This window comes from Vulpes lagopus, chromosome 11, assembly GCF_018345385.1.
Source record: "Vulpes lagopus strain Blue_001 chromosome 11, ASM1834538v1, whole genome shotgun sequence".
Taxonomy (NCBI): domain Eukaryota; kingdom Metazoa; phylum Chordata; class Mammalia; order Carnivora; family Canidae; genus Vulpes; species Vulpes lagopus.
The window spans coordinates 46,642,590-46,670,438 of NC_054834.1; the positions used below are offsets into that span (position 1 = coordinate 46,642,590).

At 54.9% G+C, this 27,849-nt stretch overlaps 1 protein-coding gene across 6 annotated transcripts; it reads right to left on the reverse strand.

The window, feature by feature from the left end:
• Positions 1–575: 575 nt before the first annotated feature.
• IKBKE (inhibitor of nuclear factor kappa B kinase subunit epsilon) lies at positions 576–26,128 on the reverse strand. Of its 6 annotated transcripts, none has more exons than XR_005990646.1 (22): positions 26,087–26,128; positions 25,465–25,554; positions 23,710–23,828; positions 22,645–22,785; positions 22,097–22,226; positions 20,973–21,154; positions 20,315–20,475; positions 19,338–19,448; positions 18,873–19,052; positions 18,102–18,298; positions 17,279–17,343; positions 17,098–17,189; positions 16,869–16,955; positions 12,809–12,884; positions 12,559–12,671; positions 9,603–9,679; positions 6,827–6,866; positions 6,126–6,238; positions 4,371–4,467; positions 3,498–3,610; positions 3,225–3,296; positions 576–1,326 (listed from the first exon to the last, which is right to left on the reverse strand). XR_005990646.1 is itself a non-coding variant. In XM_041773805.1 (22 exons), exons 3-22 carry the CDS (start codon positions 23,794–23,796, stop codon positions 1,293–1,295), a joined length of 2,085 nt encoding a protein of 694 aa, XP_041629739.1. In that variant the 5' UTR covers positions 23,797–23,828; positions 25,465–25,554; positions 26,087–26,128; the 3' UTR covers positions 576–1,292. The 6 variants fall into 6 exon arrangements, 4 of the variants coding, with proteins under 4 accessions (XP_041629739.1, XP_041629738.1, XP_041629737.1 ...); XM_041773805.1 differs by lacking the exon at positions 6,126–6,238 and adding an exon at positions 5,976–6,077 and having other exon boundaries at positions 22,717–22,785; XM_041773804.1 differs by lacking the exon at positions 6,126–6,238 and adding an exon at positions 5,976–6,077 and having other exon boundaries at positions 12,809–12,878.
• Between the last annotated feature and the right edge of the window lie 1,721 nt (positions 26,129–27,849).

A 27,849-nucleotide genomic window follows, 5' to 3' on the forward strand; every position in this document is an offset into this window, starting at 1 on the left:
CCACGTGTCTCCCTCCCCCATCAGGGCTACTTTACTGCATTCTCCTCCACGCCCTAGGCTGGGTGCGTAGTTCAGCTCTGGTTAAGGGAAGGCTGGAAGTAGGGCAGGGGAAAGACTACGTCTGCACAAATCTGAATGTGCAGGCACCATTCTAGCCTCTAGACAGAATGAAGGAGTCCTCAAAATGACCCAAGTACTTCTCAAGCTCAGGATTGAGAACATAGCCTCGGCTTTGAAGAGTGGGGGATGGGAAGGAGTAGGCACTTAGATGGTGGATTTAAGGGGGGAGAAAAGAGAGGGTCCCGGGCCCCTATCTAGCTCCCTAAAATGGCTGGGGGAAGGCGAAGAAATGGGAGGGCCAGCCCTCCCAGCAGGATGCCATCTTCCTTGGGCCCTTCCCTGAAATTAGGGCCCATTTAGGGGAAAGTCAGGGATCAGGAAGTGACCAGTCCCACCTCCATTTCCCAATCCTGTCCTCCCATATTCCCACCCAGTGCCTGCTGGGATGCTAAGCACACTTAGCCAAGAGCCTCCCCCTGCCTCACAGACCCAGCCCAGTGAGAGCCACTCAGAAATAGAAAAGAAGGCCATGTTTATTCCACTTCTTGAGGGTACAGGTCTCTGATCTGGACTTACAGGCCTGTGCTCCCTGTTGACCACAGCTGGATGCATATCCCAGAGCCTGACAGTGCCTCAGGGAGAGAGGAAGGTGAGGATCCTTGAGGCCCTACCTAGCACCCAGGCCAAACCCCCAAACAAATCAGGCTCTATAATGCCTGGGGCTGAGAGTGGGGGCTCCCAGAAATCACAGGATGTTCAACGTGGAAACCCCTTAAGAGGAAGGAAGACTGAATTGAGGTCATTTGACCCAGCATCCTAGGGAAATTCCCAGAGGCCTCCTCTTCTGTTCCCTGAGAATCGAAGCCCTGTAAACCAGAGGAGGTGGTTGGGCGGGCCGATCCAAGCCTCTTCTCCCCGTGGCCTGCTGGCTTCAGCTATACAGGCCGGAGCGATGGAGATGTACCTGAGCCTGTGTGAGACACAAAGGTCAGCCCAGGCAGTGGGTCCTGACAGGGGTGGCCTGGTGCCCTGGGGCCTGCTGTGCTGCTGCTGCCAGAAAGGCAGTGGAAGGTAATGCTGGTGACATCTCCCAGTTGTTGGCCAGGAGGGAGGTAGGCTGACGAGACGGGACCAGACATCATCCTGTGTTAGGCCCCACACTGCAGGCAGGAGAGCAGTGTTTGAATGATTCTAATGCTTCAGGATGTTGGGCACCCCGTGGGGCTCAGATGTCAGGAGTCAGGAGCCGATGGGGGCCTACTTAGCCTGTAAGGAAGAATAAAGGTTACCTTCTCCCACCCAGGCAGAGAAGCCTGTGGGCCACACCCCAGGACCCAACACACTCAACTTCTCTGGAGTACAGAGCCATTCAGCTATCTCCTTGTCCAGTGCTTGACACCCCCCACCCTGCCCACAAGAACTCTCTGGTTCTCCTCCTTGACTACACAGTAGAATCACCTGGGGGGTTTATTAACCCCTGGAGGCACCCAGAGTCTTTGGAGGCCAGACCTGGGAGCCATAATCTAAAAAGCTCCCCTGGTGAATCTACTGCAACCAAAAGGTCAAGAGGAGGGGAAGAGGAATTCAAATAGTTATGTGGGCTCCTTGGCTACAGCTCTGAAGAAGGAAGTAAAAATTCACTTAAAATAAAGTTTTGAGCTATCTGTAAATAGACCCCATATCACAGCAAGAAAAATTTATGTTGGCACTAAAATTAGAACTTCCTGCCCATGAAGGAGGTTTTAGAAAGAATCTCCTCCTCGAGGGTATTTAAGAGGATGGAGTCTCCCCTTGCTGGGATGGGATATGGCAGGGAGGCTTCCTCAGCCTGAGTACACTGCAATTCTGGGGACAACCACAAGCTCTGCTCCGGGGTCCCTAGCTCGTAGCCCCAATTCCAGGGTTCCAGACTGGCACAGCCTCTGAGGAACACTGAGCATTTAGTGAGCACCTCCCTCTGCACCCCTCTCCACCCCAGCACGTGGCATAGCTCATCTGAATTCACCCCTAGTTACCACCAGGAGCTTGGGATCATTCATCCTATTTCACACGGGAGGGAACTGAAGCCCAGAGCCTGGCAAAACCTCCGAGGGTTATGCAGTTTGTAAGGAGCCGTGAGGAGACAAATCCTGTTGGAGTCTCTGCAGATTCTTTCCACTATGCCACTTGGTCCTCCCGTGGGGGAGTGACAGGCATAGGACGGTGTGTGTGTGTGTGTGTGTGTGTGTGGCTGTGGGGGGTTGTGCCCATGCGTACACATACACGCACCTGCACAAGTGTGTATGTACGGAAACAGGCCATGAGCTTCAGGGCAAGGACCATTCCTGATGCTGAGATTATGTCCCTCCTTCTTGGTGTTTAAAAAATGTGCTTTATGGGATCCCTGGGTGGCGCAGTGGTTTGGCGCTTGCCTTTGGCCTAGGGCGTGATCCTGGAGACCCGGGATCGAATCCCACATCAGGCTCCCGGTGCATGGAGCCTGTTTCTCCCTCTGCCTATGTCTCTGCCTCTCTCTCTGTCTCTCTGTGACTATCATAAATAAATAAAAAAATTTTTTAAAAAATGTGCTTTATGAAGCAGGACTACTAGGTGGCAGGATTTTTTTTCCCTTTTAAATGTGCTTACTTGGTCCTGTGGGAAGTTGGTCACTGTTATCTCCTAGCTTCCTTTTGTGAATTTTACTAGTGCAAAAAATCCCAAAGTCTGAGGCCTGAGGCGCATTCCCCGCATCCCCTCCAGTCCCCCTCATTCCCCAGGAGGAGGGGAATCTAACGGGGGCAGGATCCAGAGTCGGGGAGCCTGTGCATGGACAGGAACACAGAGGCCAGCAGGCCAGACAAACACAGGCCTCAGGCCGCTAACCCAAGCTCCGCGCTGCCGTTCCTGGTGTAGGCCGTGGAGATGAACCGCAGCCCTCTGTGAACGGTGCCAATGGCTGCAGGAGCGGGTCTGGGGGAGCCATTGGGCAGAGTCTGCGTGGAGGGGAACAGGACATGGCCTGGATCCTACATGCCTGCAAGCCCCCCTCCTGACTGCACTGAGGCGCGTGTCCTCAGGACTACAGTGGAAGCCTACACCTCACAAGGCTGGCGACTCAGCTGTGGACAGGGCAGGGCTCTGACACCTGTCACCAGCCTTCCCCGCACACAGTGGGGGCTCCTTACCCTTCAATGATGCGATTGTTGTCCTGCAGGTCAAAGGCCAGCAGTTTCATCTCCTCACAGAGCTCTTGCATGCTGTTGGAGGCAGAGGCAAGAGGGGCATCTGGGGCCGAGGCTGTCCTGCCAGTCGCTCCCCCAGGAAGCCGGACATCCAGACTCTCTCTATTCCTGCCTCCCAGGCCTGAGGCAGAACCCCTCGGGCTCTAACATCTGTACCATACCCCCTCTTCTACCACTCCCCTCCCTCCACACACACCCTGTCTCTCTAGAACTTACTGGAGAACCAGGTCTGTCAGTGCAGGGCTGGGATAGGGAGCTGTGGGGGGTGGTGAGACCTGAGCCTCCTTTGTTCTGTCCTGAAGATGCTGGTGAGATAACCAGTCGAGGACCTGAAGGGAAACCACACTGTAGTCAGGGGGGATGGGCCAACAGGTGTGGTTTTTCACAAGGGAGGTGTGAGTAAGGGTAAGAAAAAGAGCAACAAAATGGCCCCCAGCCTGCATCCTTGGAGCTTCCTGAATGCCCAAGCCTTTCCTGCAGGCCCTTTCTTCCCATCCTGGAAGCAGTTGACACAAACCACCCTCATGTATCTGTGCTTGGATTTAACTGTCCAGCCCGCCAAGTTCTCCCCTGGGGCCAACCCACACCTTTGATGGCTCAGCATGAGCCTGGAGCTACAGCTACGGAGAAGGGGCAGGGCAGCCCAGCTAGCCTCGAAGGAACCAGGGAACGAGGCTGCTGCGGGGGCTGGGGGCTTGGGGACCAGAGGAGCAGCCTTCTGGGAGCTGCCTCGGTGTTGGTCTCTCCCCAAAGAGCTGACCAAAAGACCAAGGAGGGTTCACATTGCTGCTCTCAGGAGTAGCCTGGAACCTCTCTGGCTGCACAGGGCATGAGGAAGATGTCCTAGCATTCTGGAAGCTCTGTCCTTGTAGTGCCCTTCAGTGTGAGATCACCAGGGAGTGCCTTCCGTTCTCTCTGTCCCCACCTCAGAGCACATTTGTGTGTCAGAGACCTCCAAGCCACTGTGTGCTTGGACGCAGACTCTGTCAAGGATGGCCCTGCCCAGAGGCAGGGGAACGGCCTCACGTCTCCAGGGTGCCCGATGGACATGGCTCCTCTCAGTGGCACTGTGGCCTGCAGATCTCGTACCTTGCTGAGGCTCTCCTGGACTCCCTGGGCTTCTGTGTTGTAGGCAGCCACAGAACAGCTGACCATGCGCAAATGGTTCCTGGTCTCATGCACTTCCCTGGAGAGAACAGATAAGAAATCTAGGTTTGCTCACTCTTCCCGGGGCCCACCCAGCTGTCCTTTGGGTCCACAGACATGGGGAAGAGGCTTTCCAGACAGCAGAGGCTGGAGCGGATGGCTGGGTCTGGGCATTTGCTTCCCTCCCTACCTCTGTCTGCAACTCCTTGTGTGCCCTCAACTCCTCCCTGACTCACTGGGGGAATGCTGATGACACTTCTGACAAATGCTGCCAAGGGTCCCGCCAGAACCACAGGGGCAGTGAAACCACACATGGCTGTGGCCTATCATACATGCCAGTGAGGATGAGCTAAGGGCCAGGCCAGGCTCCAGACCCTCAGGGGATAGCTCATCCCAGGGCACCTCCTATGGGAACTGCCCCCTTGCCAGAACCAATCAAGGTCAGGACTCCTCTAGGAGTTTTCTTGTTCTCTAAGTGGAGGGAGTGAGCAGCCACCTGTCCCTATTGCACAGAAAGGAAACCAATCCGAGGACAGACAAGCCACTGGTTGTTCTCACCCCTACCTACACATTCAAATTACCTGGAGGTGCTTTTATTTTATTTTTTTTTAAGATTTTATTTATTTATCCATGAGAGACACACACAGAGAGAGAGAAGCAGAGACACAAGCAGAAGGAGAAGCAGGCTCCACGCAGGGAGTCCGATGTGGGACTTGATCCTGGGCCTCCAGGATCAAGCCCTGGGCCAAATGAAGGCAGGCGCTAAAACGCTGAGCCACCTAGGGATCCCCCTGGAGATGCTTTTAAAATGCTGATATGAAGCCTGACTTCAGACCAATTAAAGCAGAATTTGGGGTGGGTTAGGGGTGGAGAAGCTGTACTCTACTGTGAGGGTGGGTGAGTGCCTGGGTCTCAGTCCCGTAAAAAGCCCACAGGTCATATGAGCCTGGGACCCTGTCCTTTCTTCCCAGGAGGGGCCAGTATTCCTGCAGGCAGAGGAAGGAGGGAGGGGCTCATGTGAGAGGGGAAAAGCTGAAACTCCTAGAGGGGACAGTGTAAGGGGCTTCCATTTAAGGGCCTCTGCAGGCCCCTGCATCCCTGACCACCAGAAGTCTATAAGCCTGCCTGGCCTCATCCCAGAGGAATCTTGTGCTCTCCCCAGAGAAGGGGCTTCCCAACACAACCACCTGGGAACATGGAAAGAACCCAGATTTTAGAGGCAGTCATACCCATTACTAGTTTTGGATCTGCTACTTACTAGCTGTGTAGTATTGAGGAGACCTGTGCTCTGAGCCTCAGTCTCCTCATCTGTGAAGAGGGGTAAGAGTATATACTGCATAGGGTATATTGTGGGATTAAATAAGCTAATGAACAGAAATAACCCAGGTGCACAAAACCACCTTTTTTTTTTTTTTTTTGCTTTTGTTCCTTAACTACCATCTCCCCTCAATCAGGGCTCTGCAAATCCCAGGTTCTCTGAAGCCCGAAGGGCAAGGCCAGGAAGGGCCCCAGGGTCCGTGAGCTCAGGAAGGAGGGCCAAACTGTTACCTCATCCACTTGCCGTGCGTGACCAGGGATGTCTGATACTTCTGCACACACTTCTCCTGGAATACCTGCAGGAGCCTTTTGGCTAAATGACTAAAATTCACCCTGAAATGACAGGGACACCGAGGCATAGAGATAATCAGCCAGACCCACCTGTGCCCACGGCTAGCATCCCTGGGTCTCCACCGCCGAAACGCCCAGCCCTTGGATCCACAGTAGGGCCGCCTCTCCAAACAAGGACGGCATGAGGCTCGCACATACATGAACTTTGGAGGTCAGAGTGGCAGGGACGCAGAGCACAGCGACAGAGATGTGGGAGAAGGACAAGGGGATTTCAGAGAACAGACACACTCCAGCTCCGTCCTCACAGGGGAGGCGAGATGCTGCCGGAGATTGAGAGAAGAATGTATAAGGGTCAGGGGTGGGCATCGAACTGGAGGACTGTGTCTCCAAATAACCACTTTAAATCAGAGAGGGCCTCCTGGAAGATTAGTGTCTAGGAGACAGAGGAGCAGAGAACAGCACAAGGGAAGGTCAGAAGCAGGAAGCAGGAAGCAGTAAATCAGGGAGGAGAATTAGGGAAAGAAATACTACAAACAGTCTTATTCCCGCTAGAGATAAGTCCAATTACATCAAACTTCAGAGAAAGCTCCTTCTGAGTCAGCTACTCAGTCTCCCTCCCTGGGCCCCAGATAACTGCCCGACACAGTCACCCGCTCTGCTGCTGCCCAGCTACAGCCTGGGATCAGGATCCTTCATCGAACCTTGTCAGGCACAGAGGACAGCTCCTCCCTGGTGACACCCACCTTCCTGCCTCCTGCTCACCCACCTGCCAGGGGGGACGGGCTACTCACTTATCCAGCTTGTGAATCTGCTCCTCGTTGTAGCCAAGCCCTGAAGGAAACAGACAGGAATGATGTCACCTGTCCAATCAGTCAATGAAACAGAATGCCACAAGAGCTTGGGGACAATTACAAAGATGAAGATAAGCTCAGTCTGGCCCTTTGGGACTTCACAGCCCCGTGGAGCCACGAGGTACAGAGGAGCCCAGGGAAGCTGCAGAGAAATTGCTGCAGGGCTCCTGGGGCCAGGAGTGGAGAGATGAGTACTTGGGGGGACATCTCAGGTGGGGGGTGCTGGATGAGTGGTCCTCGAAGGACGTGTGGTCAGCCCCAGCTCCTCATCCAACACCCCTCCCGGTGTGACTGATGCCTACAGCTCACAGGCCCCATTCCTGCTCCTCAAGTTGCGGGCAGGGCCAGCTGGACTCTGTAGCGATGCGCTGGGTGAGTCAGGCCACCACCCTGTACCTCTCTTTCACTGCCTCCTCCCGGTCACAGACCAGCCACTTCTCCCTGAAGCGCTGGTTCACTGAGGGAGTCACCTACTGCAGATGCTCCCAGCTGGGAGACGCTGCCCTCTCCTGGGCTTCCAGGGAACGGGCCTCCCAGCTAGAAGCTTCCCCAAGATGACAAGATGCAGGATGGTTGCCCAGCAGCCTCCCACCCAGGTCCCTAACAGCAGAAGCCCCTTGTTGGCATTTCATCCTGGGCCCTGCTCTCGGCCAGCTGAGCACTAGCGAAGTCCCAGCTCCAAGTCCCAGCCCAGCCTCCTGGTCACCGGAGGTTGCAGAGGTGTGATTTCACCTCACCGAGTCAGCTTCTTCATTCCTCATAGGTAACAAACACCCAGGCTGGTGTGAGGGGAGAGGGACAACCAGAAGCGTTTTTTCAGAGTGGCGTCTTTCAACATTCCGGGGGTTTGCTGTCAAGGGCTATGCTTCCTTTCATTGTTAGTTTTCATAAGGGACTCTGGCAGACCAATGAAAACAAATCTCTTTGAGGCCATAAAGCGGAGTGGTTAAAAGCATCCAGACCAGGATTGCTTGGGCTACTGAACCTCCTAGGGTCTTGGTTTCCTTATCTATTAACAGGGGAGGGTAATGGTGCCTCTAGTTTTTGCAGGCATTAAATAAATTAAGATCATGCACAGCCTGGAGGACAGTTTCCAGCACATGGGAGGTGCCCAGAAGGGTAGTGAGGCAAGATGATGGAATCCCAGTGATGGAGGCAGAAAGCCTCTCAGGTTCTCTGGAAATCATAGTTAAAAAAAAAAAATCAGCAGGGTGTCAGGAATGGGAGAGTCTCAGTTTCCCCCTCTCCTGTGCTGCTCTCTTCACCTGCTCCACAGCCAGACCCCAGAGGCAGAACTGAGTCTGAAGGAGAGAAGATCATCTAGATCTCTATGTCCGAGCCAGTGGCCGCTGGACACGTGTGGCTGCCAAGCACCTGACCTGTAGCCAGCACACCTGAGGAACTGAATTTTTATTTTATTTTATTTTTTTGAATTTTTATTTTAATCCAATTAATTCGATTACTTAAAAATTTAAAACCGGAGCAGTGCAAAATGTTGTTTTCCCAATAAATGCAGCTTTACTGCTTTAGTAAGACGACAGGCGTCCAGTTCAGTCTGCTAAAAAATCAGCTTCCAAATAGAGACGTGCTGTGAGTGTCAAATACACATAGGACTGTAAGGACTTGGCGTGCACACACACACCAAAGAATGTAAAATACCTCTTTAATAATTTTGTTTATATGGATTACATGCGGAAATGACATTTTGGACATACTGGGTTAAATAAAATGTATTATGTACATTTATTGTACATAATACATTTAAATAATAATAAATAAAATAATAATAAATAATAAATAAATAAATATTAAAACAAATATTAATAAATAATAAATAAATAAATAATAAAAAGAAATAATAATAAAATGTATTATGTACATTTATTGTATGTAACCAAATATTGGTTAAATAAAAGTATTATGAAAATTAATTTCACCTGTTTCTATTTTTAAAATATTGGTTACTGGAGAGTTAGGTACGTTGCTGGCATCACATTTCTAAGAGACAGAGCTTTTTAGATAATCCCAGGGCTAGAGATCTAGGCATCAAATCCAGGGCCTGCAGTCCACACATGAGGAGGAGCCCCAGGAGACAGGGGGTTGGTTTCTGATGTGTGAGTCAATTGGGGTCTCCCAGGGGCCCTCACCGCCAGCCCCAGCCCTCCCCCAGGTTCCATCCTACCCTGTCCCATGACAGCAGGCACCTTGGGCAAGCAGCTGCATCCCTGAGCCTGTAAATGAGTGGCTCCTGCCCAGAGGTCCTTTGTGAGGATAAGCAGAGAATACAGGCAAGGCAGCTGGCCCAGTGACCATAGGATATTTCTTCAGACTCTCCCTTATCTGGAAAACCTAGCTGTTTTAACAGCCAAAAATACAATGGATAGGGAAACACTCTTTAAATTGTAAAGTGCTCTACAGAGGTGAGGGGTCTCTTCCAAGGGCCTCCTCGGCTGTCACAGTGGGGCTCCAGCCATCTGAGCGCGCCATGCATGCTGTCTAAGCCTCTTAGTTGGCCATAGGCACAGGGCTCCCGTCCCTCAGCATCTGCAGGTAGCTTAGAGGCAGGGGCCCTGCCTTGGAGCAGCAGCACCCTGGCACCCCACAGCAGCATCCACACAGTAGGTGGAGCATGAAGGAACAGCCGGAGGAGCAGAGGGAAGGAAGGACGGAATGGTGGGGAGAGCAGGGGGTGGTTTGCTCTCCCCCCATGGCTCACCTGGTCTCATTCTGGATTTCTTGAACTGTTTGTAGATGAGGTTCATCTTGTCCAAACAACACTGAATCTGCTGGATGCTGTGGGCAGAAGACAGGGACTAGGCAAGGGGAGAATAAAACAGCACAGAATAAAGAGGGGAGAGGGGATGGCATGGCTGGCAGAGGGTTGGGGAGCACACAGCTGTCTGCCTGCAGAAGGAGCCTCCTTGCCACAGTTTTGGGGGCCAGACTGGGAGTGGGGGTGTCTCTCCTGTCCCTAAGCTTGTTTGAGCTGCCGTGGGGCCGGCCAGCCACCTGAGTCCCATGTTTATTCTCTCTCTCTCTCTGTCTCTGTCTCTCTCTCTCTCACACACACACACACACACACACACACACACTCGAGGTGTTTAGTAAGAGATGAGACAGACAAAAAGCTGCAGAACAGGCCACAGGACAATGGCCTTTGCTACACTAGAAGGCTTGAGAAGAGAATCAAGGCAGGAGCCTTGGGTCCTGTGAGGCCAGCAGTGCCCGTGGAGATAGGAGTGGGGCAGAAGCCTGGGGAGGGTAGGAGGAGGGCCCTCCTAGCGTATCCAACACCTGGCACATGGAAGGCGCTTAAATAATGAATGGACAACCCCTATTTAAAACACGGATGAATCCACAGTCCTCAGTCCTGCATGTAGGCAGGGGGATGTGGGAGATGACCTCTCAAGGACCTTCACCTCCTGAGGTTTAAAGTCAGTAGTATTTCTTCCTTCCCCTTTTCAAGTGGATACAAACAGGTGTGACGTGAGGGTTTGTGCATGTGTGTGCACATACGTGTGTGTGTGTGTGTGTGTGCATGGGGGAATGTTTCTTCTTCCCCAGCCTCAGGCCTGTTTAGCTCCACTTTCCTCCAAAGCTCCTCCCAGTGACCCCATCTCAGCTACTTCTGGAGCTGGATTCTGGGTCAGGCCCGAGCTGCTTCCAGGGCTCTGCAGGTCCCAGGCGCCTGCCCTTTGGAGAACATGGGGTGAACAAGACCTCAGATTCAGTCTTTATCCAAAAGACTCAGGCCAGATATGTGCCGAATTCTGAACTGTCTTCTGATTTTAGAAAGGTGATTCAGTAGACATAGGCTGTCAGGGACAGCCTGAGCAGGGTCTGGGGTAGCGCCCCTCAAATACCCTCAACCTTTAGAGAACTATAAGAATATTCATTCTAAGTGGGATAAACGTGATGGGGGAACAGAGGACTAGCTGGGGACAAAGCACAAGCCCGGAACAGCACACTGACAAAGTCCTGGAAACAGGCAAAGGGACCTTCCTCTACAGACTCAACTGCCTCAATGTTCACACTTTGCTAAGGGCAGAAGGCAATCCTTGCCTGACCCCCCAGGTGCCTGTAAGTCTACTTTACATATAAAATTTCCTTTAGAAATCTCCTTCATCTGTACCCCCCAAGATTCATGTTGGTGATCATCCCCTAGCACATGGCCCACCGATATCCATCTGAAGGGTCTCATGATTCAGGTTTTATTAGACGGTAATAAGTGACCTTTTCCCAACAATAGCCAGCCCCCTCAAGGTCCTGAAAACCTTGCTCCCAAATTGCTTAGAGAGTACGCTCTCCTCAAACCCCTCCCAATTCCCAGGTATATAATCAACCACCCCTCACAGACTCGGGGCAGCAGCTCTTCCTGCCCACGGGTCCTGTCCCGGGGCTTTAATAAAATCACCATTTTGAACCAAAGACGTCTCAAGAATTCTTTCTTGGTTGTTGGCTCAGGATCTCACCCCACCAAACCTCACCTATATTCCAAAACCTCATCAAACACACTAAGAAGAGACTCATGAAAGCTGAGGTCAGGTTTTGCAGCCAAAACAAACAAATAAAACCCTACAGTTCTCAGGGCTCTTTGATTTTAGAATTGAGGGCCTGGGTTAGGGATCCCTGTCAGCACTGACTAGAGTAGGTACTGGGGAGAATGGGTACTAGTCAGGGCGGGCCCCACACTCCAGGCTGTGAGGTAGGCAGGAGGACATTAAAATGTTGAGGGGCGCCTGAGTGGCTCAGATGGTTGGGCATCTGCCCTCAGCTTGGGTCATGATCTCAGGGTCCTGGGATCAAGCCCCGCATCGGGCTTCCTGCTTGGTGGGGAGTCTGTTTCTCTCTCTCCCTCTGCCCCTCCCCACTGCTCATTTTCTTTCTCAAATAAAAACAAATCTTTAAAAAAAGATGTTTGTTGAATGAGGCTTTCGAGGCCATAAATCCCTGGTGTAGGCCAAGAACATAGGCTTTGGAGGTGGGCAAACATGACACGAAGCCCCATGTCTATCATTTGTCACTGACTGGCTGTGACCCAGGGCATATTAACCTCCCAGAGTGAGCTTCCTCACCTACAAAAGTGGCCTACTAGTAGTAGCATCATTGTGGAGATTAAACGAGATGACAGAAGTAGGAGGGTCAATCCAGGGATTGAGCAGAGCCAATGAAGAGAAAGGGAAATGGAACGAAATTATTCTTTCACTTAGAACCATTGCACCTGGGACACCTGGGTGGCTCAGTGGTTAAGCGTCTGCCTTCGGCCCAGGGCGTAACCCTGGAGACCCAGGATCGAGTCCCACATTGGGCTCCCTGCATGGAGCCTGCTTCTCCCTCTGCCTGTGTCTCTGCCTCTCTCTCTCTCTCTCTCTCTCTCTCTCTGTATCTATCATGAAAAAAACAATAAAATCTTTAAAAAGAACCATTGCACCTGCTAGGATTTCCAATTCTCTCTCTAAATTCCCAGAAGGACCCCAGGTGCTCTTCTCCTTTAGGCCAGCCTCAGGGGAGGGCCATGCACATTCTTGGATCCCACACCACTACCCCACACCCCAGCACCCTTGCTAAGATAAAGGAGAAAGCGGATTGGTTCCTAAAAATGCTACTGGACCTTCGGAGCTGTGTGTCCCTGCTCCCACCCCCACCCCACCAAGAAGGAAAATCCCACAGACCTTCTGTCCGCATGTACCTGATCCCGGTTCTTCACCAGCTCAGAGCTCAGGTTGCTCAGGTTCACCTGGGTCTCTGTGATATTGTGGGAGCATCTGGAGAGGGCCTCCACCAACTGGAGGATAAAACAAGGCAGACCCCCGGGGGGGTCCTCAGGTCAGGGTTCTGATAGGAGCCTGGCTGGACCTCTGCCCCCCAGCTCTGTACTTACAGCTGCCCCCCTAGCCCCAGCCACCCCCCAGCCTCACTCACAGCCCGCAGCCTGGACCTCAGCTCTGTGACCCTCTTCAGCTCCTGCATCTCAGGCATCCCAGCCACACTGCTGAACCTCCAGGGAAGGACAGAGAAAGGACACGGCTGGGGAATTGGGAGGTAGAGCTCCACGACCACATGAAGAGCCTGACCTCTTTGGGACAGCCTTGCTGGCTTCTGGGGTATCTGCGGAGTTTTGTGGTTGGATTAAAGGAACCAATTTCAAGAGGCCCCTAACCCAACAAAGTTGTACTGTTGTTGAGCACTGTAAAGAATAAAGATGGAGATAGCTGGAAACGAGAATCTTGAAAATTCATGAGTCCATGCAGCGAGGTGACTGTTAATAAACTAACTCCCTCCTAGAAATGTTTATCACTAAAGGAAAAGAATAAAGTTCCTTTCCAATAGAAACTGTATTTTATGGTAACCAATAGCTGACTAATAAGGGAAAAGCCTTATTTTATAGAATATTAGCCAATAATGTTCCAGACTTGGAATATTAGCATCATGCTGCCCCCAGTGAAGTTATTTGCTTGGGCATGGTGCTAAAATCCATGATTAATGATCAAGGCACGGGCACTTGGATTGTGCCAAAGTGGTTCTTTCACACTGGTTCTTTCACAGGGAAAATGTGACCACATGATAAAGGAATCAGGCTGTCCCCACCCAGTGGTGGGAGGCTATGAAGTATACTCGGTGTCCACTCTGATGTATTTGGCCAAAAGAATGTTCAACTTGAATTCCCCCAGGCTTCAGAGCTCTCAGTTTATAAGAAATGTTGGGAAAGAAGAAAACAAATCCAAAGGGTATCTAGAGAAAACAGCAGAGTCCAGAAAGTGGGGCAGGGGGTGTTGCCCCTGCAACATCCCGTGTCAGGAAAGGGAGGAGGGGGGAGGCAGTCTGTCTAGATTAAAATGGACTTAAGGAACATAACAACTAGACACAAAGTGTGGTCTTGGGTTGGATCCTGGTTTGGATAAAACCAGCTAGAAAAGGAAAGTAGGGAGCAAGTTAGAGACCTTTGAGTATGGATGACTTTAGACGAGATGAAAATGTATTGACATGGGGCCGGAGAGCTCATCAGCTGAGAAAAGCAGGTTATAAGAGAGCAAGTACTAGAGAGTCTCACGTCAGTTAATATATATACTTATATACAGAGCAGAAGACAACCTAGAAGGGCGTCTACTATTACCGTGCAACGACCTAGCTCTGGGTGACAAGGACACGGCATTTTCATTTCGTTTTTGCTTATCTGTATTTTCCCACTTTCTGCAATTAGCATATACTATTTCGATCACAATAACAATCATGGGAAAAAGAATCTTGCGTGCTTTGGTTTGGGAATGGTATTGGCAGAGGGGAAGGCGAGAGGACAGGGGAGAATTAGGCACGAAGTGGGCGCGCCATGAAGGCAGGAGTTTACTGTTGTATCTCCAGTGCCCAGCAGTGTTCGGCACACAGTAGTTCCTCTGTACCTGGTTGTTGGATGAATTAGTGAGCGTACAAATGGATTTTAGGGTGTGCAATGCTTGCTGGCAGAAGCAGCTGAGGCTGACCTAGTCAGCAGAGATGGGTCTGAGTGCTAGTCCCAGCTGCCACCCCTCCTGTCTTCCATGACCTGGGGTCACTTCACTTCTACAAGACTTGGGGATCTTGTGTACCTAACAGAGAGATAAATCTCCTTCCTGCTTCCCAACAAAGCATTTGTGGGCATCCAACAGGACCTCGGAGCTAAAGCGCTCGGCTACAGAGCAGGAACATACGCTGTTTGGTGGTGAGGGAAGCACTGGGGCTTTCTGAGCCAGTGCCACCACATGACAGCAGTTGCTAAGAAGGACCAGGGAGCTTCACGGCAGAGGCAAGGACACTCTGCCAAGGGAGTCTGGTTTGGGGAGCCCGTCTTGGGGAGCCCGAGGGAGAGATGAGTGACCAGGCTGGGCAATGGCAGCCACTTTATGCTTGGTACTTGTTAAAATGTGTCAGATTCCAGAATCTACAGGTCTGAGGATATTCACAAAAGAATAGAATCACAAAGGGTCAAAGGTGGGAGGGCTCCAAGATCATCCAGTTCTCTTATTTTGAAAAAGAAAAAATAGTGGCTCAGGTTAGGAGAGAGAACAGTGGCCTAAGGTCCCAAGTGAAGAGCTTGGAGTGGCCCTCTGACGCTCTGCTCAGTGCTCTTCCTGCGCTCTGTACTCTTCTCTGGTGGGAGGGGGGCTGAAATATGCTTTGAAGCAGGTGCTCCTCCGAGCCTGAGCTCTCCAGGCACACCATGCCTCCGAGGGGGCCTGGCATCCAGAATGGCAAAAACAGCGGCCAGCAGGCCCAGGACTCCAGCTCCAGGGAGTCCCTTCTCCACAGGCCTCAGTCTAGGGCAAAGGGGCAAATACCCCAAATACTTTATACATGTCTTTCCTGTTCAAGAACCTACGATAGAAATCTACTGGTCATTTTATTGGGTTCAACCTGCCAACTGGACCTTCTAGGCCCTCCATGCATTCTCTCCTTCCCTTCCTATCCCTCTGCCCCACTCCACCTTCACCCTGGGATATTTTCCATTTTAACTGTGGCTTCAAACAAACCTCGTCAGCACCCCTCCTCCAATCTCCCCAATCATGTCCTCCTTTTCTGTCTCTGCACAGGACCAAACAACTCAAGGTATTCTTTCACTCCGGCCTTAAAAGCTTCACCTCCTCCAGGAAGACCTCCATGATTGTCCCTCCTCACCTCCAGTCTTCCTCTACCCAACCATCCCATCACTCTTAAGTCCCTGGGAAGGGCTATCTCCTCCAGGAGAATGTGGACCCTCTGTGTGCCTGGTGTCACATCTATCCCTGGACCCCCTTTCTGTGCCCCGTTCAGAGCTCCTCTCAAGGACCAGTGCTGTGCCCTTGCAGCTCCGCATCTCTGTCACCATTTGAAAGGGACTCTGTCCTTGTCATCTGGAGACTCTCCTTGGCCTCTTCCGGCAACACTGCCACCCCATCTGCCCCATTATCTGAACCGCTCCTGCCAAGCAAGGCAGCAGTGAGTCAATTCACTGCTGGGAACTCCCAGGACCTTCCTAAGGATAAAAGCCAGGGGATGTGAGGAGTAGGGACATGAAACATGTTCAGCACAGCTTCTGCTCCTGTTACCCCACATCTCCTCCCAGTAGGGAAGGTTCCAGCTACCATCAGCTTCCCTGGGCTGCAGAGCCCCCTCCTCTCACCTGTACCATGGCCCCATGCCTTCCGAGACTTGGGGGGCTATGCCCACTCCTTGGAAGTGCTCTGCCCACTGGAGTCTTCCTGCTTCTCATGTCTAGACTCTCTGGCTTGGTTCCCTCCTCCCCAGTCTCTCCCTTTGTCTGGTCTATCACCCCTAATTAGCCCAAGTCAGAGCAGTACTGGGCACAGAGCCCCAAGGCGGGCCTAGGAAATGTGAAGGTGAGGACAGTTTAAGACCCAGAGACAGGTGGCGCCTGGGTGGTTCAGTCAGTTCAGTGTCTTCCTTCAGCTCAGGCCATGATCCCACCGTCCAGAGATGGAGTCCCACATCAGCCCTGCATCAGGCTCTGTACTCAGGGAGGAGTCTTCTTCTCCCTCTTCCTTTGCCCCTCCCCACTGTTTGTGCTCTCACTCTCTCTCTCATAAGAAAAAAAAAAAAAAAAAAAGGACGCAGAGCCAGAAGGAAGAGCATGGAGGATGAGAGCACCCAGATCCCCATCCTGTCAGGTCCAGGGGGCTGGGTGAGGCTATGAGGGCTTCTGCTGGAGTGCTGCTCTGGGACTTGGTACCTGCTAAGGCAGTGCTCCCATGGCTGCCCCATTCTCCTTGCAGTGACTAGGTGGTGGGAGAGGTCTGTACAGTCACCTGGCAGCATGGGGGATGAGGGACAGAGTAGGGGTCCCCTCTGTATTCTCCAACAGCTGGGAGTGTGGGAGGTCTGGGGGGGGCAAGGGGCATTGTTGGACATTTGGGGGTGAAGAACAGGCAGACAGAGAAGGGCCGAGGAGTCTGAGCCAGCCTCACACCTGCTGCAGCACACCCCCACCCCCTACCCTGAGCAGGACACCCACCTCTCGGTGCCCAGGCTGCTGCTGAGGAAGAGGAGAGCCATCCGTGTGACCTCCAGCGTCCGTCTGCATGTAGCCTGGAGCGTCTCCCTGCAGAGGGGTGCAGAGTCAGAGCTCCCTTCTCCCAGGGGACCAAGAGCCCATGCCAAGGGAACGGCACCCGGGCTGTGTGGAAGAGGTCAACCCCACCTGCCCACCTTGCCCTCTGCATTCAGCCGCCGGGTGTACTCACACAAACCAGTGCAGTCCCCGAAGCATCATCTCCTGCCCGGCCAGCAAGGTCCGTGCCAGCCACAGGGCCTGGTAGCCAGCACCCAGTACACTCTAAAATACACAGGGGGCAGGGTTAGGACTCCCACCCCTACCCCTTGTGTGACCCTTCCTGGCCAACGGCCACCAGGGCCACCTCTCACCTTGGCGGTGGTGTAATCTGCCTGCAGGTCCACTTTGGGGAAGAACTTGGAGATGTCCTGAGCGGCTGCAGACAAAGACCCTATCTGAGGGGCTGCCTGTGTGTCCCGGACAAACCCTAAGTTCATCTTTTGTTCTTCCCCACTCACGCTCACCCTCACCCCATCTTCCAGAGCAAGCTTCCCACCTTGTGCACAGCACCCCCAAGCCTAAATAAATGCACTTGCTGCGCTTCTTTACAATTACTGTCCCTCACTGCCCCCTGGTGTCCTCTTTGGAGAACTACAGCTTCATGCCCAAGGTCCCAGAAACAGCCAGAAAATGGGCTAAAACCACCCTCAGGCCTAGGAGTTTCAAGGTTAAGTCTGCTTTCCAGCATTGGAGACCCTGAAAAGGAGGATGACATTGGCATCATTCAAAGAAGAAGGAATAGTACTTTTTCTAGAACTTGGAAGACAAAACTCTGGACCCCTGACCACCTTTCTTTGCTCTAGCAACTGGGGTTCCTGCTTTCTCCAACCCAAACCATCCGAGGCTCTCCCACCAATTGCAGAGATGCTGGAAATCATCTTAAATCCAGATCTCCCTGTTTCAACTGAAGTTTCTTTCACAGCTCTGTGGACACTGTGAGGCCCAGGGAGGTGAAGTGTGAGTCCCACAGCATTTGAGAGGCATGATAGAATTAGAGGCCAGATCTGCCTTCTGGACCCTGTGGGCCCAAAATAACAGCCACAAAAAGTATTAATCAATATCCTGGATCATAACCTCCTGTCCCTTGTGGAAAGTAAGAAGGAGAAAAGATCCAGCCTGTAGGGCCCTACTCACGGTCCCTGAAGGCCAGCCCCTTGGGGGTCTCACTGGCCTTGCTGAACAGGGTCAGGGGGCTGCTTGCGGTCGTGTGGGTGATGTGTTGCGCTGACAGGCTGGGCTCAAGGATGCAGAGGTGACCCTCAAAGAAGTACTCCTGGTGCTGGGGAGCCACACTGGTCTGCTCATATACTGCCTCCAGGAAGATGGCTATCCTAGATACACAAAGGGTCCCGGGGGGTGGAAGGGAGAAGATAGGAAGTGTCAGCATGATCTAGGGCCCAGGTGACCCAAACCCCAGGTAAGTCTTCATCCATGGAGAGGGCTCAGCTTTTCAAAGGGAGGGACTGGATGACTATCATTCTTATCAAAGGTGGAGAGACAAAGGCTAGAGCTAGTATCTTAGAGTGGATGGGGACAGTAGGAACAGAACACAGGAGCCCCAATACCCAGCCTCTGCCTTTGCACCCTTTCCTGTGACATTCCCACTAAAATTCACCTAGAATTTGAGAAATAATGGGTTCCATGAGCAACACATTTGGGAAACACATCACCAACACACACACGCGCATCCATGCACATACGCATCCCTCAGATTCCTAATGTTCGTTAGCATGGGAAAGGCTGCTGCATCTCTGGAGTCTAGCAGCAAGGAAGAACTGTTTAATTTCATGGAATTAGTTTTTCCAAAGTAAGATTGGACCCAGCAGCTCTCATATCTACTAGGATACACCCTTCTGCTTGGGTAGAGAAGGTTCTGGTGCCTGTCCCTCAGACCCATGCACTCACGTATTGTGGGCATGGATGTAGATGTGGTGCAGGACCGCCTGGGACAAGGAGAAGACATGGACAACGACTCGCTGCAGGATGTCACTGGTCTCCGCAAAGAACTGGTCAAAGCCCCAGCACTTGGCCTGTTCCACCTCCAGGATGTTGGCCAGGATGGGCACCAGCTGGCTCTGCAGCCCCCTGTACCCCAGACATGGATACGCTCAGGCACCAGGGCCCAGACTTGTCCTCTTTGAGGATGCAACAGGGCATTCCACGATAAGGTCCTGAAGAGCTAGGACCAAGGCGGGGTGGGGGTGGGTGGGGAGGAAGAGCTTCAAGAGGGGAAAGCGGCCCCCTGACAGGGAAAGTGGTCCACTGAGCCGACTGCCCCTGCGCCGGGCCCTCCCCGCAGGCCCGATTGTGCGCAGGCGTCAGGGATGCCAGCCCAGCCTCAGGTGGGTCCGCGCCTCCCGCAGCACTCACGGGGACAGCCGGCAGGTGATGGGGAGGCCGTAGCTCCACTCCAGGGGCCCGTTCTCCCGCCGCTGGGTGCCCGCGATGGCCCCGGCCGGCTTCTCGGTGGTGATCCGGTACCTGGGGCGAGGAGGGACCAGCTCGGCGGGACCCCTGGCCCGTCACACTCCGAGGGACGGCAAACTCCGCACGGAGGGCTCCCGGAGCAGAGCACCGGCTCTCATCAGCCAGCCACTCCAGATGGGTCGGGAAATGGAATTTGAGAGTCCTGGCCCTCAGGCAAGGCAGCCCCCAGGCAAGCTCTGGGCTCCATCCGCCATCCGCTTACCCCGCCCCCCCCACCTTGGTCGCGGGCTGCCCCTGCACCTCTGCCCCCTGCCCGCCCTGTGCTTCCCTCTACAAGCCTGACCGGCTCAACGTCCAGAGCCTTCCGGGCCAGCCCCTGCCCCGCCAGTCTCCTTCCCCTTCCCTAACCTAATCCAGGTCCCCACAGCTGGACCCCGAGCAGAGGGTGGCTGTTTTGACCTTCCCACCAATCCTTAAACCTCTTCCCACCGTGCCCCGCGAGGGAGAAACAGCCACTGCCTCCAGCCACCTCTGGATCAGAAGCAGGAAACCTGGGAAGGCCTTGCATCTGGGACCAGGAGGCTGTGTCCCCCCTGGTCCAGCCCCCCCTTTGCCCCTGGTGGGCTCCCCAATTTTGGGCATGTGTCTTTTCCAGCCTCAGCTGAGGTGGGTGAGCCACACATGCCCACGGAGGGAGCAGAGGGAGTGGCTCTAACAGGGAGCTCGGGAGCTCGGGGCTGCCATAAGCACTGCTCTCCTATCAGGGCAGGGCTCAGCTTCTTGTTTGATGGGCTGATAACCAAGTATTAAAAAGGAGCCTGGGTCAGGGTGGCCCCCAGGAGGACCACAAAGTGAGAGGTGGAAGAGGAGATGCAGCAGGGAGTGGTGGGGGAAGGCCCAGGGCTGGAGGCCCACCGTACATCATCTCCTTGTTGCGCCGTGGCCCACCAAAGGGGACGAAGGGCAGGCTGCCAGTGGCTGCGTGGTACAGGGTTACCCCAATGCTCCAGAGATCCACCGTTACCCCAAATGTCTTCTGCTGGGGCTTGCGAAGCACTGCCCGCTCATACATGTCGGGGTGCTGCCGGAGAGAGAACCAATGAGCAGCCATGGAGGGGGAGGGTGGGCAAGGGTCTGAGCCCCCATCCATCCAACCTCCTTCTACCACCTTCCAGTGAAAACAGAACTATCAGAACCACCTCCTTTGTCATCTCAAAAACTAGTGTGGAGCTAGACCATCCAGAGCATTCTATCTGTCCACCCTCTGCCCTGGGGAAAGTGGTGACCAGTGGTGCCCTATCTTCGGTGAGGATCCTATCAAGAAATTAACTACACAAGGGAGGCCCAGGCAGGGGGCCTGGGCAGAGGGGCCCCGGGCAGGGACACTCTAGCAGGGAGGCCCAGGCAGGCAACAGCACCACCTTTTCCAGAATACATTCTTCTGGCTGGGTGCAGAGGTGACATATACCTTACCACATGCAGGGGGACTGAACAGAGCCCCTTGGAGGAGCTCAGAGAGAGTCACAAGTGGACGGGCAGCTCTGAGTTTGAACACAGGGTCCCCAGCAGCCCACTCACCAGATACTCCTCAGTGCCATAGACGGAGACAAACTTCTCATCATCATCTAGCTCCCGGGCGGCCCCAAAGTCCGTCAGCTTATAGATGCTCTGCCCTTCCTCCCCCATGAGGCGCATGATGTTTCCAGGCTTGATGTCACGGTGGACGATGCCATTCTCCCGCAGGTGGTTCATGCCAGCCACTGTGGAGAGACAGGGCTGCTAGCTCCTGGCCAGGAACAGCTCAGTGTCTGTGGCTTATTTGGGGCAGAAGCCTGTCCTTGGGTCCAGAGCAAGAGTGCACATGGGCTGACAGGGCCACAGGAGAACAGAGAGGGGCATAGGACAAAGGAGGGGGTCCCAAAGACATGAGTATTGAATCCACCGGGATTCCCTAAGAGATCAAGAGGGATGACAGCTCTGCTTCCCCAAGGACAGCACCCCCTCTCCTGTCTGATTTATTTTTAAGAGTTGTAATACAATATACCTAACATAAAATTTACTATTTCCAGCATGCAGTTCCGTGGCATTAAGTACACTAGCAGTGCTGTGTAGCCATCACCACCATCCACCTCCAGAACTTGGTCATTGTCCCAAATAGAAACCACCTATTACACCATCCCTCTCCATGCCTCCATCCCCCCAGCCCCGGGCACACACACTGTTCTACTTTGTCTCCGTGGTTTTGACCGCACTAGGTCCCTCATCTGAGTGGAATCATTCATATGGTACCCGTGACTTCACTTAGCAATGTCTTCCAGGTTTATCCACAAACAGCACATGTCAGAATTTCATTTCTTTTTAAGGCTGCATAGTGTTCCATCATATGTACATATAATATTTTATCCATCCATCTGCCCATGACATTTGGGTTGTTTTCATCTTAAGGCTATTGTGAATAACACTGCTATAAACAATGATGTACAACCTGGTTTGATTTTTTTTTTTTTTAAGATGGAGTTTTAAACAGCTGCCCTAGGTCTGTGAATGGAGAGCCTCCAGGTACAGATGTCTTTTGTGTTTGGGTCATTGTTTCAGAAATGCTGGACTCTCTGAGACTTCGCCTTCCACTGAGGGCTGGGCCTGTGGCTGGTCTGATGGGGAAGGGGACTTCCTGGGGGATGGTCAGGGAGGGGCTCACTCACCCACACAGCGCAGCACCACCAGAAACTCATCCTCGGGCAGCCCGAAGGCATTCTCAGGGCTCTCGAGCACGCTGAGCAGGCTCCCGCTAGAGCAGTACTCCATCACCAGCACCTTCTGCCGGCTGCCCCCCTGTGGGTGGGACAGAGAGAAGCTTGGGGACAGGGAAGGCAAATCTCTTCCCCTTCCATCACTATGTGAAGAACCAGCTTTTTCAAGGGGAGGGTGACTCAGCCTAGGTGAAAAGGCCTTATTGTCTAGGTCCCAGCTGCTGCCTGGCCTTCCCTCTTTGGCCTTACGGTGACCCCACACACCTGAGCCCAAGGTCACCTTCCGAGGAAGCCCTCTCTGATTAGGCCCTACTTCCCATCTTTACTTTCCCACACATACCCCCACCTCAGCATTCTTTATTCTACTCTACAGGTTGCTGCTCTGGCTGACCTGCTGACAAGCATGTGACCATGTCTCCGTTACTATGTGACCTGACTCTTTTCCAGCCTGTGAGGGTAAAGGACCAGACCAGCTCCCTCTGACCAACTACTGGACCCACCGTCTCCTCCACTGCAAAGAGCTTGACGATGTTCTGGTGGTTCAGCTTTCGCAGGACCTCAAACTCCCTCACCTGCACCTCGCGGGGCCGCAGGTAGCTTGCCGTGTTGAAGACCTTCACAGCAACCAGCTCCCCGGATTTCTGCCGTGCGGGATAACATAAGTCCCATTCCTGCCCTGGGAAGCACACATATGCCCCCAGGCCTCCACATAGCTTCTCCCACCTGCCTGACACCAGCCAGGACCAAAGACAGCCCGGTAGGGGCTGGGGGCTCCCACCCTCAGCTTCTTCCCCTAATCAGAGGGAACATAGCCCGGTCCAACCCTGAGACGGGATAAGGGCTTTGTGTACCTGATACCCCACAGGGGATGTTTGGTCGTTGCTATTACCATTTTTTTAAAAAAAAGATTTTATTTATTTATTGGAGAGAGAGAATATACGCAAGCAAGAGAGAGCAGGAACGGGGGGAGGGGCAGAGGGAGAGGGAGAAACAGGTTCCCCGCTGAGCAGGGAGCCAGACTCAACATGGGGCTTGGGGCTCCATCCCGGGACTCTGGGATCATGACCTGAGACAAAGGCAGATGCTTAACCCACTGCGCCACTCAGGCACCCCGCTATTACTGTTTCTAGTGACAATAACCACATAGGCACCAACCACCCCTGGTGCTAGCAGCAAAGCTGGACTGGAACCTGTTCTGGCTCCAGCTCTTGACACAAGACTGTGATATGTCTACATAGTCAGTGCAGAGCCATGATGAAGGCAGGGGGAATTCAAACAAGTCCCACTTCCCAGTGCTGCTATTCCTGGGTTTGATGCCACCTCCCCAGGATGATGGCTTTGCATCTTCCTCTCTTTCTCTCCAGTCCCAAACTCTGCCTGACAGAAGCAACATCCCAAGGAGCCCTTTAGAACTCCCCACACCTCCTCCCAAAGCCACAGTGTCCCCTGGCTCCAGAGTGTGCTAGGTATCCGCCCAGCCACACAGCACCCTTGCTGCCTACCAGGGGCCGACAGGGCCAAGAACTTCCTCGGCCTCAGGGGGCCTGGCCAGGGCTGCATCCTACCTTGTTTCGGGCCTTGTACACACTGGCAGTGGCCCCCTGCCCCAGCAGGTCGTCCGTGTGCCATAGGTAATTGATGGTGCTCTGCATCTCCTGCCCCTGGCCAGCTGGCCACCTTCGGCCTAGAGAAAGAACATACGAGAGTCTAGGATTCCACTCCTGGGATGGACACTGGTGGCCTGACAGGTAACTGTGACCACGACCATCCCAGAACAGGCTCCATGTGGCCATTCCAGAGGCAAGGGGATGGAGGAAGTGTGAAGCATAGGCAGGCTAAGAAACCTCTCCAAAAAGAAATACAGCCACTGGGGCCCTCAGCCCACAGCCTGTGCCTGTCCCCACGGGGCACTCTACCTGTCCTCACACCCAATCTTCTCCAACCCCTTCCCCAGAGGCCATTCTACAGAGACAGACCTTTTTCCCTGTTACCTCTCCCAGGCACCGAGAATTCTGGGTTTTTGGCATCCAGACCTGGGATTGTCCCAGGAAGCAGAAATAGTGCTTGAAGGCAGGGCCCCAGGTCAGGCAGCGTCAACCACACCACCACAAATCTCCAGGATTGCAACACGAGCCTGGAGCCCTTCCCCACCCACTTGCCTGGGCCCACCACTTCCTGCTGCTGTGAGCGAACAGCTGCTCAGGCGGCCAGTGTGGCCAGGTCAGCGCTGCTCTGGAGAGGGACGCATATACTGCTGCAGGGAGCATATGTGTATGAGTGTGTGTGCGTGTGCACGTGCGCACACTGTGGTGGGGGTGGGGGTGGGCAGGAGACCATCAAATCCAAGAACTCAAGAGCCCAGGAGAGAATCTGAAACCCTCTACAACTCCATTCCCCATCTCTGCCCCCATCCTGTTCTCTCCAAAGGCCAGTTCCCCTAAAGCAACTGGCTCTAGGGAGTATAGCCCCAGAAATTAAACTCAAATCCTCTCTGAGAAATAGGTTCAGAGCTGGTCTCAATGAGATGATGGGAGAAGGGCTACAGCCTCTTAAATATGCTGATAAGGCTGGACTAGACAGGGCTTCTTCCTCTTCTAACATCTGATAGGTTCTTAACCCTAGGGTCACCTGGAATCCTACAGTTCCTTAAGATTTCTTTGAGCCTTCTCTCTGTAATCTTTTTTTAAAATGCAAATCTTGAGAATGCCATTTCCTTGAGCCAGAGGCCACTTGAAGAGGCTCAGTGGCCTATTCCTAGTTTCAGAAAAAGTGTTAGTGTTTGCATTTTCCAGAAGCCACTGAGATACAGAGAGACCTCCAGAAGACAACAGAAGAGCTCAGCTTGGATGAGCTGATCAGTGAGTCCCCTCCTCCCCGACCCCAGAGGCTGAGGAAGAATCAGGATGCCCGGCAGAACACACTGAAACCAAGGCCAAGGGGTGCAGTCTGGGGACCTGGTGGACAGCAGATGATGCCACCTCCACCATCCTTCCCTGGGCTGGTCCTCGACGTGGGCCCTGGGGCTGGGGGCTGCCTGCGCACAGCTGCACCAGGGGAATGGACCGTGCGCGCAGAAGGCAGACGCCGGGGCGGGCCGCACGTCCCGGGCTGCGCTCCTGGTCCCGCCAGGCTGTGCCCAGGGGCTGCTGGGTGGCACCTCTGGTTGGCGGGGCGAGCCCTGCGGCGCCCGGTGCGGGGAAGGGCTGCTCCGCGCCGGCGGCGGGTGGATGAACGAGGGCGGGCGGCGGAGCCTGGGCACCTGCCCCGCGGGGGCTCTGCGGGGGCTCTGCGGGGGCCCTGCGGGGGCCGAGCGCACTCACCCCGCGCTCCGAGCAGCCGTGGATCAGGCCGAGGCTCTCCGGGGCGAGCGCCGGTCGTGCTTTCCGTCCGTGGCCAGTCCAGGAGCTGAGCTGCACCGGAAAGAGCAGGGCGGAGAGGCACCCCTCGGCGCCGCGCGTGCGGTGTGACTCTCGGCCTCCGCCAGGGGCCACCGGCGCCGCGCCGGTCCTTAACCCTTTCCTGTCACCCTCCCCCACAGCGCCGGGGCTTTCCATTCCCCCAGCGGCGCCGGGGGCCCCGGAGAGGGAGCCGGGCGCGGGGAGAGGCCGGGGCGCAGGGCCGCGCGCCCCTCTCCGCGCCGCAGGGCCGCGCGCCCCTCTCCGCGCCGCAGGGCCGCGCGCCCCTCTCCGCGCCGCAGGGCCGCGCGCCCCTCTCCGCGCCCCCGGCGCTGCTCCGCGAGGCGGGCCTGCGACACCGACGCCGACGCCGACGCCGACCGCGGGGCCCCGCCGGGGCGCGCAGGAGCGGCGGGGGAGGGCGCCCTGGGCCCCGCGGAGCTCCGGCCCCGCGCCCCGCCCGCGCCCCCGCCCGCGCCCCCGCCCGCGCCCCCGCCCGCGCCCCCGCCCGCGCCCCCGCGCCGCCGCCCGCGCCCGCCACACTCACCCCATCTCGGCCGCGGGCCGCGCGCCCGCCGAGCCCTCAGGGCTCGCTGTCATGCACCGGCCGCGCGCACCGCAGCCCCGCGGCCGCGGCCCCGGGCCCCCGAGGCTGGGCCGGCCGGAGCGGCCCGTGCTGCCCCTGGAGCTGCGAGGCTGGAGCGCAGGCGTCCTCCGGGCTCCCCGCGGCGCACGCCGCTCGGCGCGGGCCGGCTCTGCGCTCTCGCACTTCCTGATCTCGTTCTTTCTCTCTCTTAAAGGGGCCGAGACCGCGGAGCGCAGCCGCCGCGCGCCCGAAGGGGAAAGGATGCTCCGGGTCCCAAGTGGAGGTGACGGGACCCGGTCGGCGCCACCGAGAGGCCGGGACCGGGCCCGGCGTCCGCGGCCCCCGGAGCAGGGAAGTCCGGGCGCGGCCCGCAGCCAACCGAGCAGCTGGGGCGGGTTAACCAGGTGGAGAGCTGCCGGCGAGACCTCAGAGCCCCTGGGAGGTCCGGGACCTGCGCCGGGCCACTCCGGAAGTTGATCTGACTCCTGGTCCCAGTGAGCCCGCAGAGGCCCACAAGCAGACCCCGAAACCCGGTTGCGGCCTCTCGCCCGCGTCCTCGTCCTCTCGGGGGACCCTCAGCACAGCCCACATCCCCTCCTGGTTTCTTCATCCAAAGTTAGTAATGTTTAGGCAGCGGGTTGTGTGGGTGACTTGGAGCCAGAGGTATGGAAAGGCGAGGGCAACTGGAAGGAAGGCGCTCTACAGGCTTCCAAGGCATTGAGGCCCACACACCTGTAGAAACCTGCCCGTTCAGAGACTGCTGGGGCTGGAACCCGGGTGTGCCAGCTTCCCAGGGGGGACTCAGTGCCCCAAACCAAATCTCCCAGGAGACTGGAGAGGCCTGCACTGTTCTGGTCAACTGTGAGATGGCAATTGGATAAGAAATGGTTAAAACCAGGAAATTCCACATTTCTAGAGAATGTCAGAGGGACTTTCCCATGGCAACACCTGGTGGTTTCCTCCGGCAGCCGCACCCCTACCACCCTGACACCAGAACAGGAGCCCGGCTGAGAACTGCCTCTGCCCTCAGGCAGATCAGACAGGCAGACACACCTGTGATAACCCCCAGTCAGAGGCTCTGTGCTGGGCCTGCCCCAGGCGCTGCCCGCCACTTCTCTTGGCTGAACCAGGTCGCCAGACCCTCCCAGCTCTCCATCCAGGATTCCCGGCTGTCCGCGGGCCTGGCAGCAAGAGAATTGCATGTCCTTGGTACCTTCTGATGAGGTGGGGCCAACCAAAACCTTCAGTTGCTGCCCTAAAACTCAGCCCCAGGGCGCCTGCCCTCTGACCCTGTGATTCTGTTGGACTCCAGGACTGCTCTCCAGGGACAGTCAGAACCAGGGCCCCCTGCTGACGCACACAGGACACGCACCTTTGATAAGACCCCAACCTTTGAGGTTTTAGGCCAGAGGTTTGCAACATACCCAGCCTTTCCCTAAAGATCTACCCATTTTTCCTGATGAACTTGCTCAGGCCTTACCAGCATCCCTACTTTTCTCTCTCCAGCAAGCCCAGTCTATCCCAGTGTACCCTCAGACACAATGAATGTGTGTCTAGCACCTACTGGGAAGCAGGCAGCGTGTGCTGGGGACATGATGGTAAGACCTAGGCTTCTTCCCCAGAGCCAGGGTTCAGCCAGCATGGTGAACACTCTGGGATCCATACTTTGGCTGGTGGTGATTTGAACCTGGCACCAAGGGGGGCAGGCAGCAGAGACGAGGTGG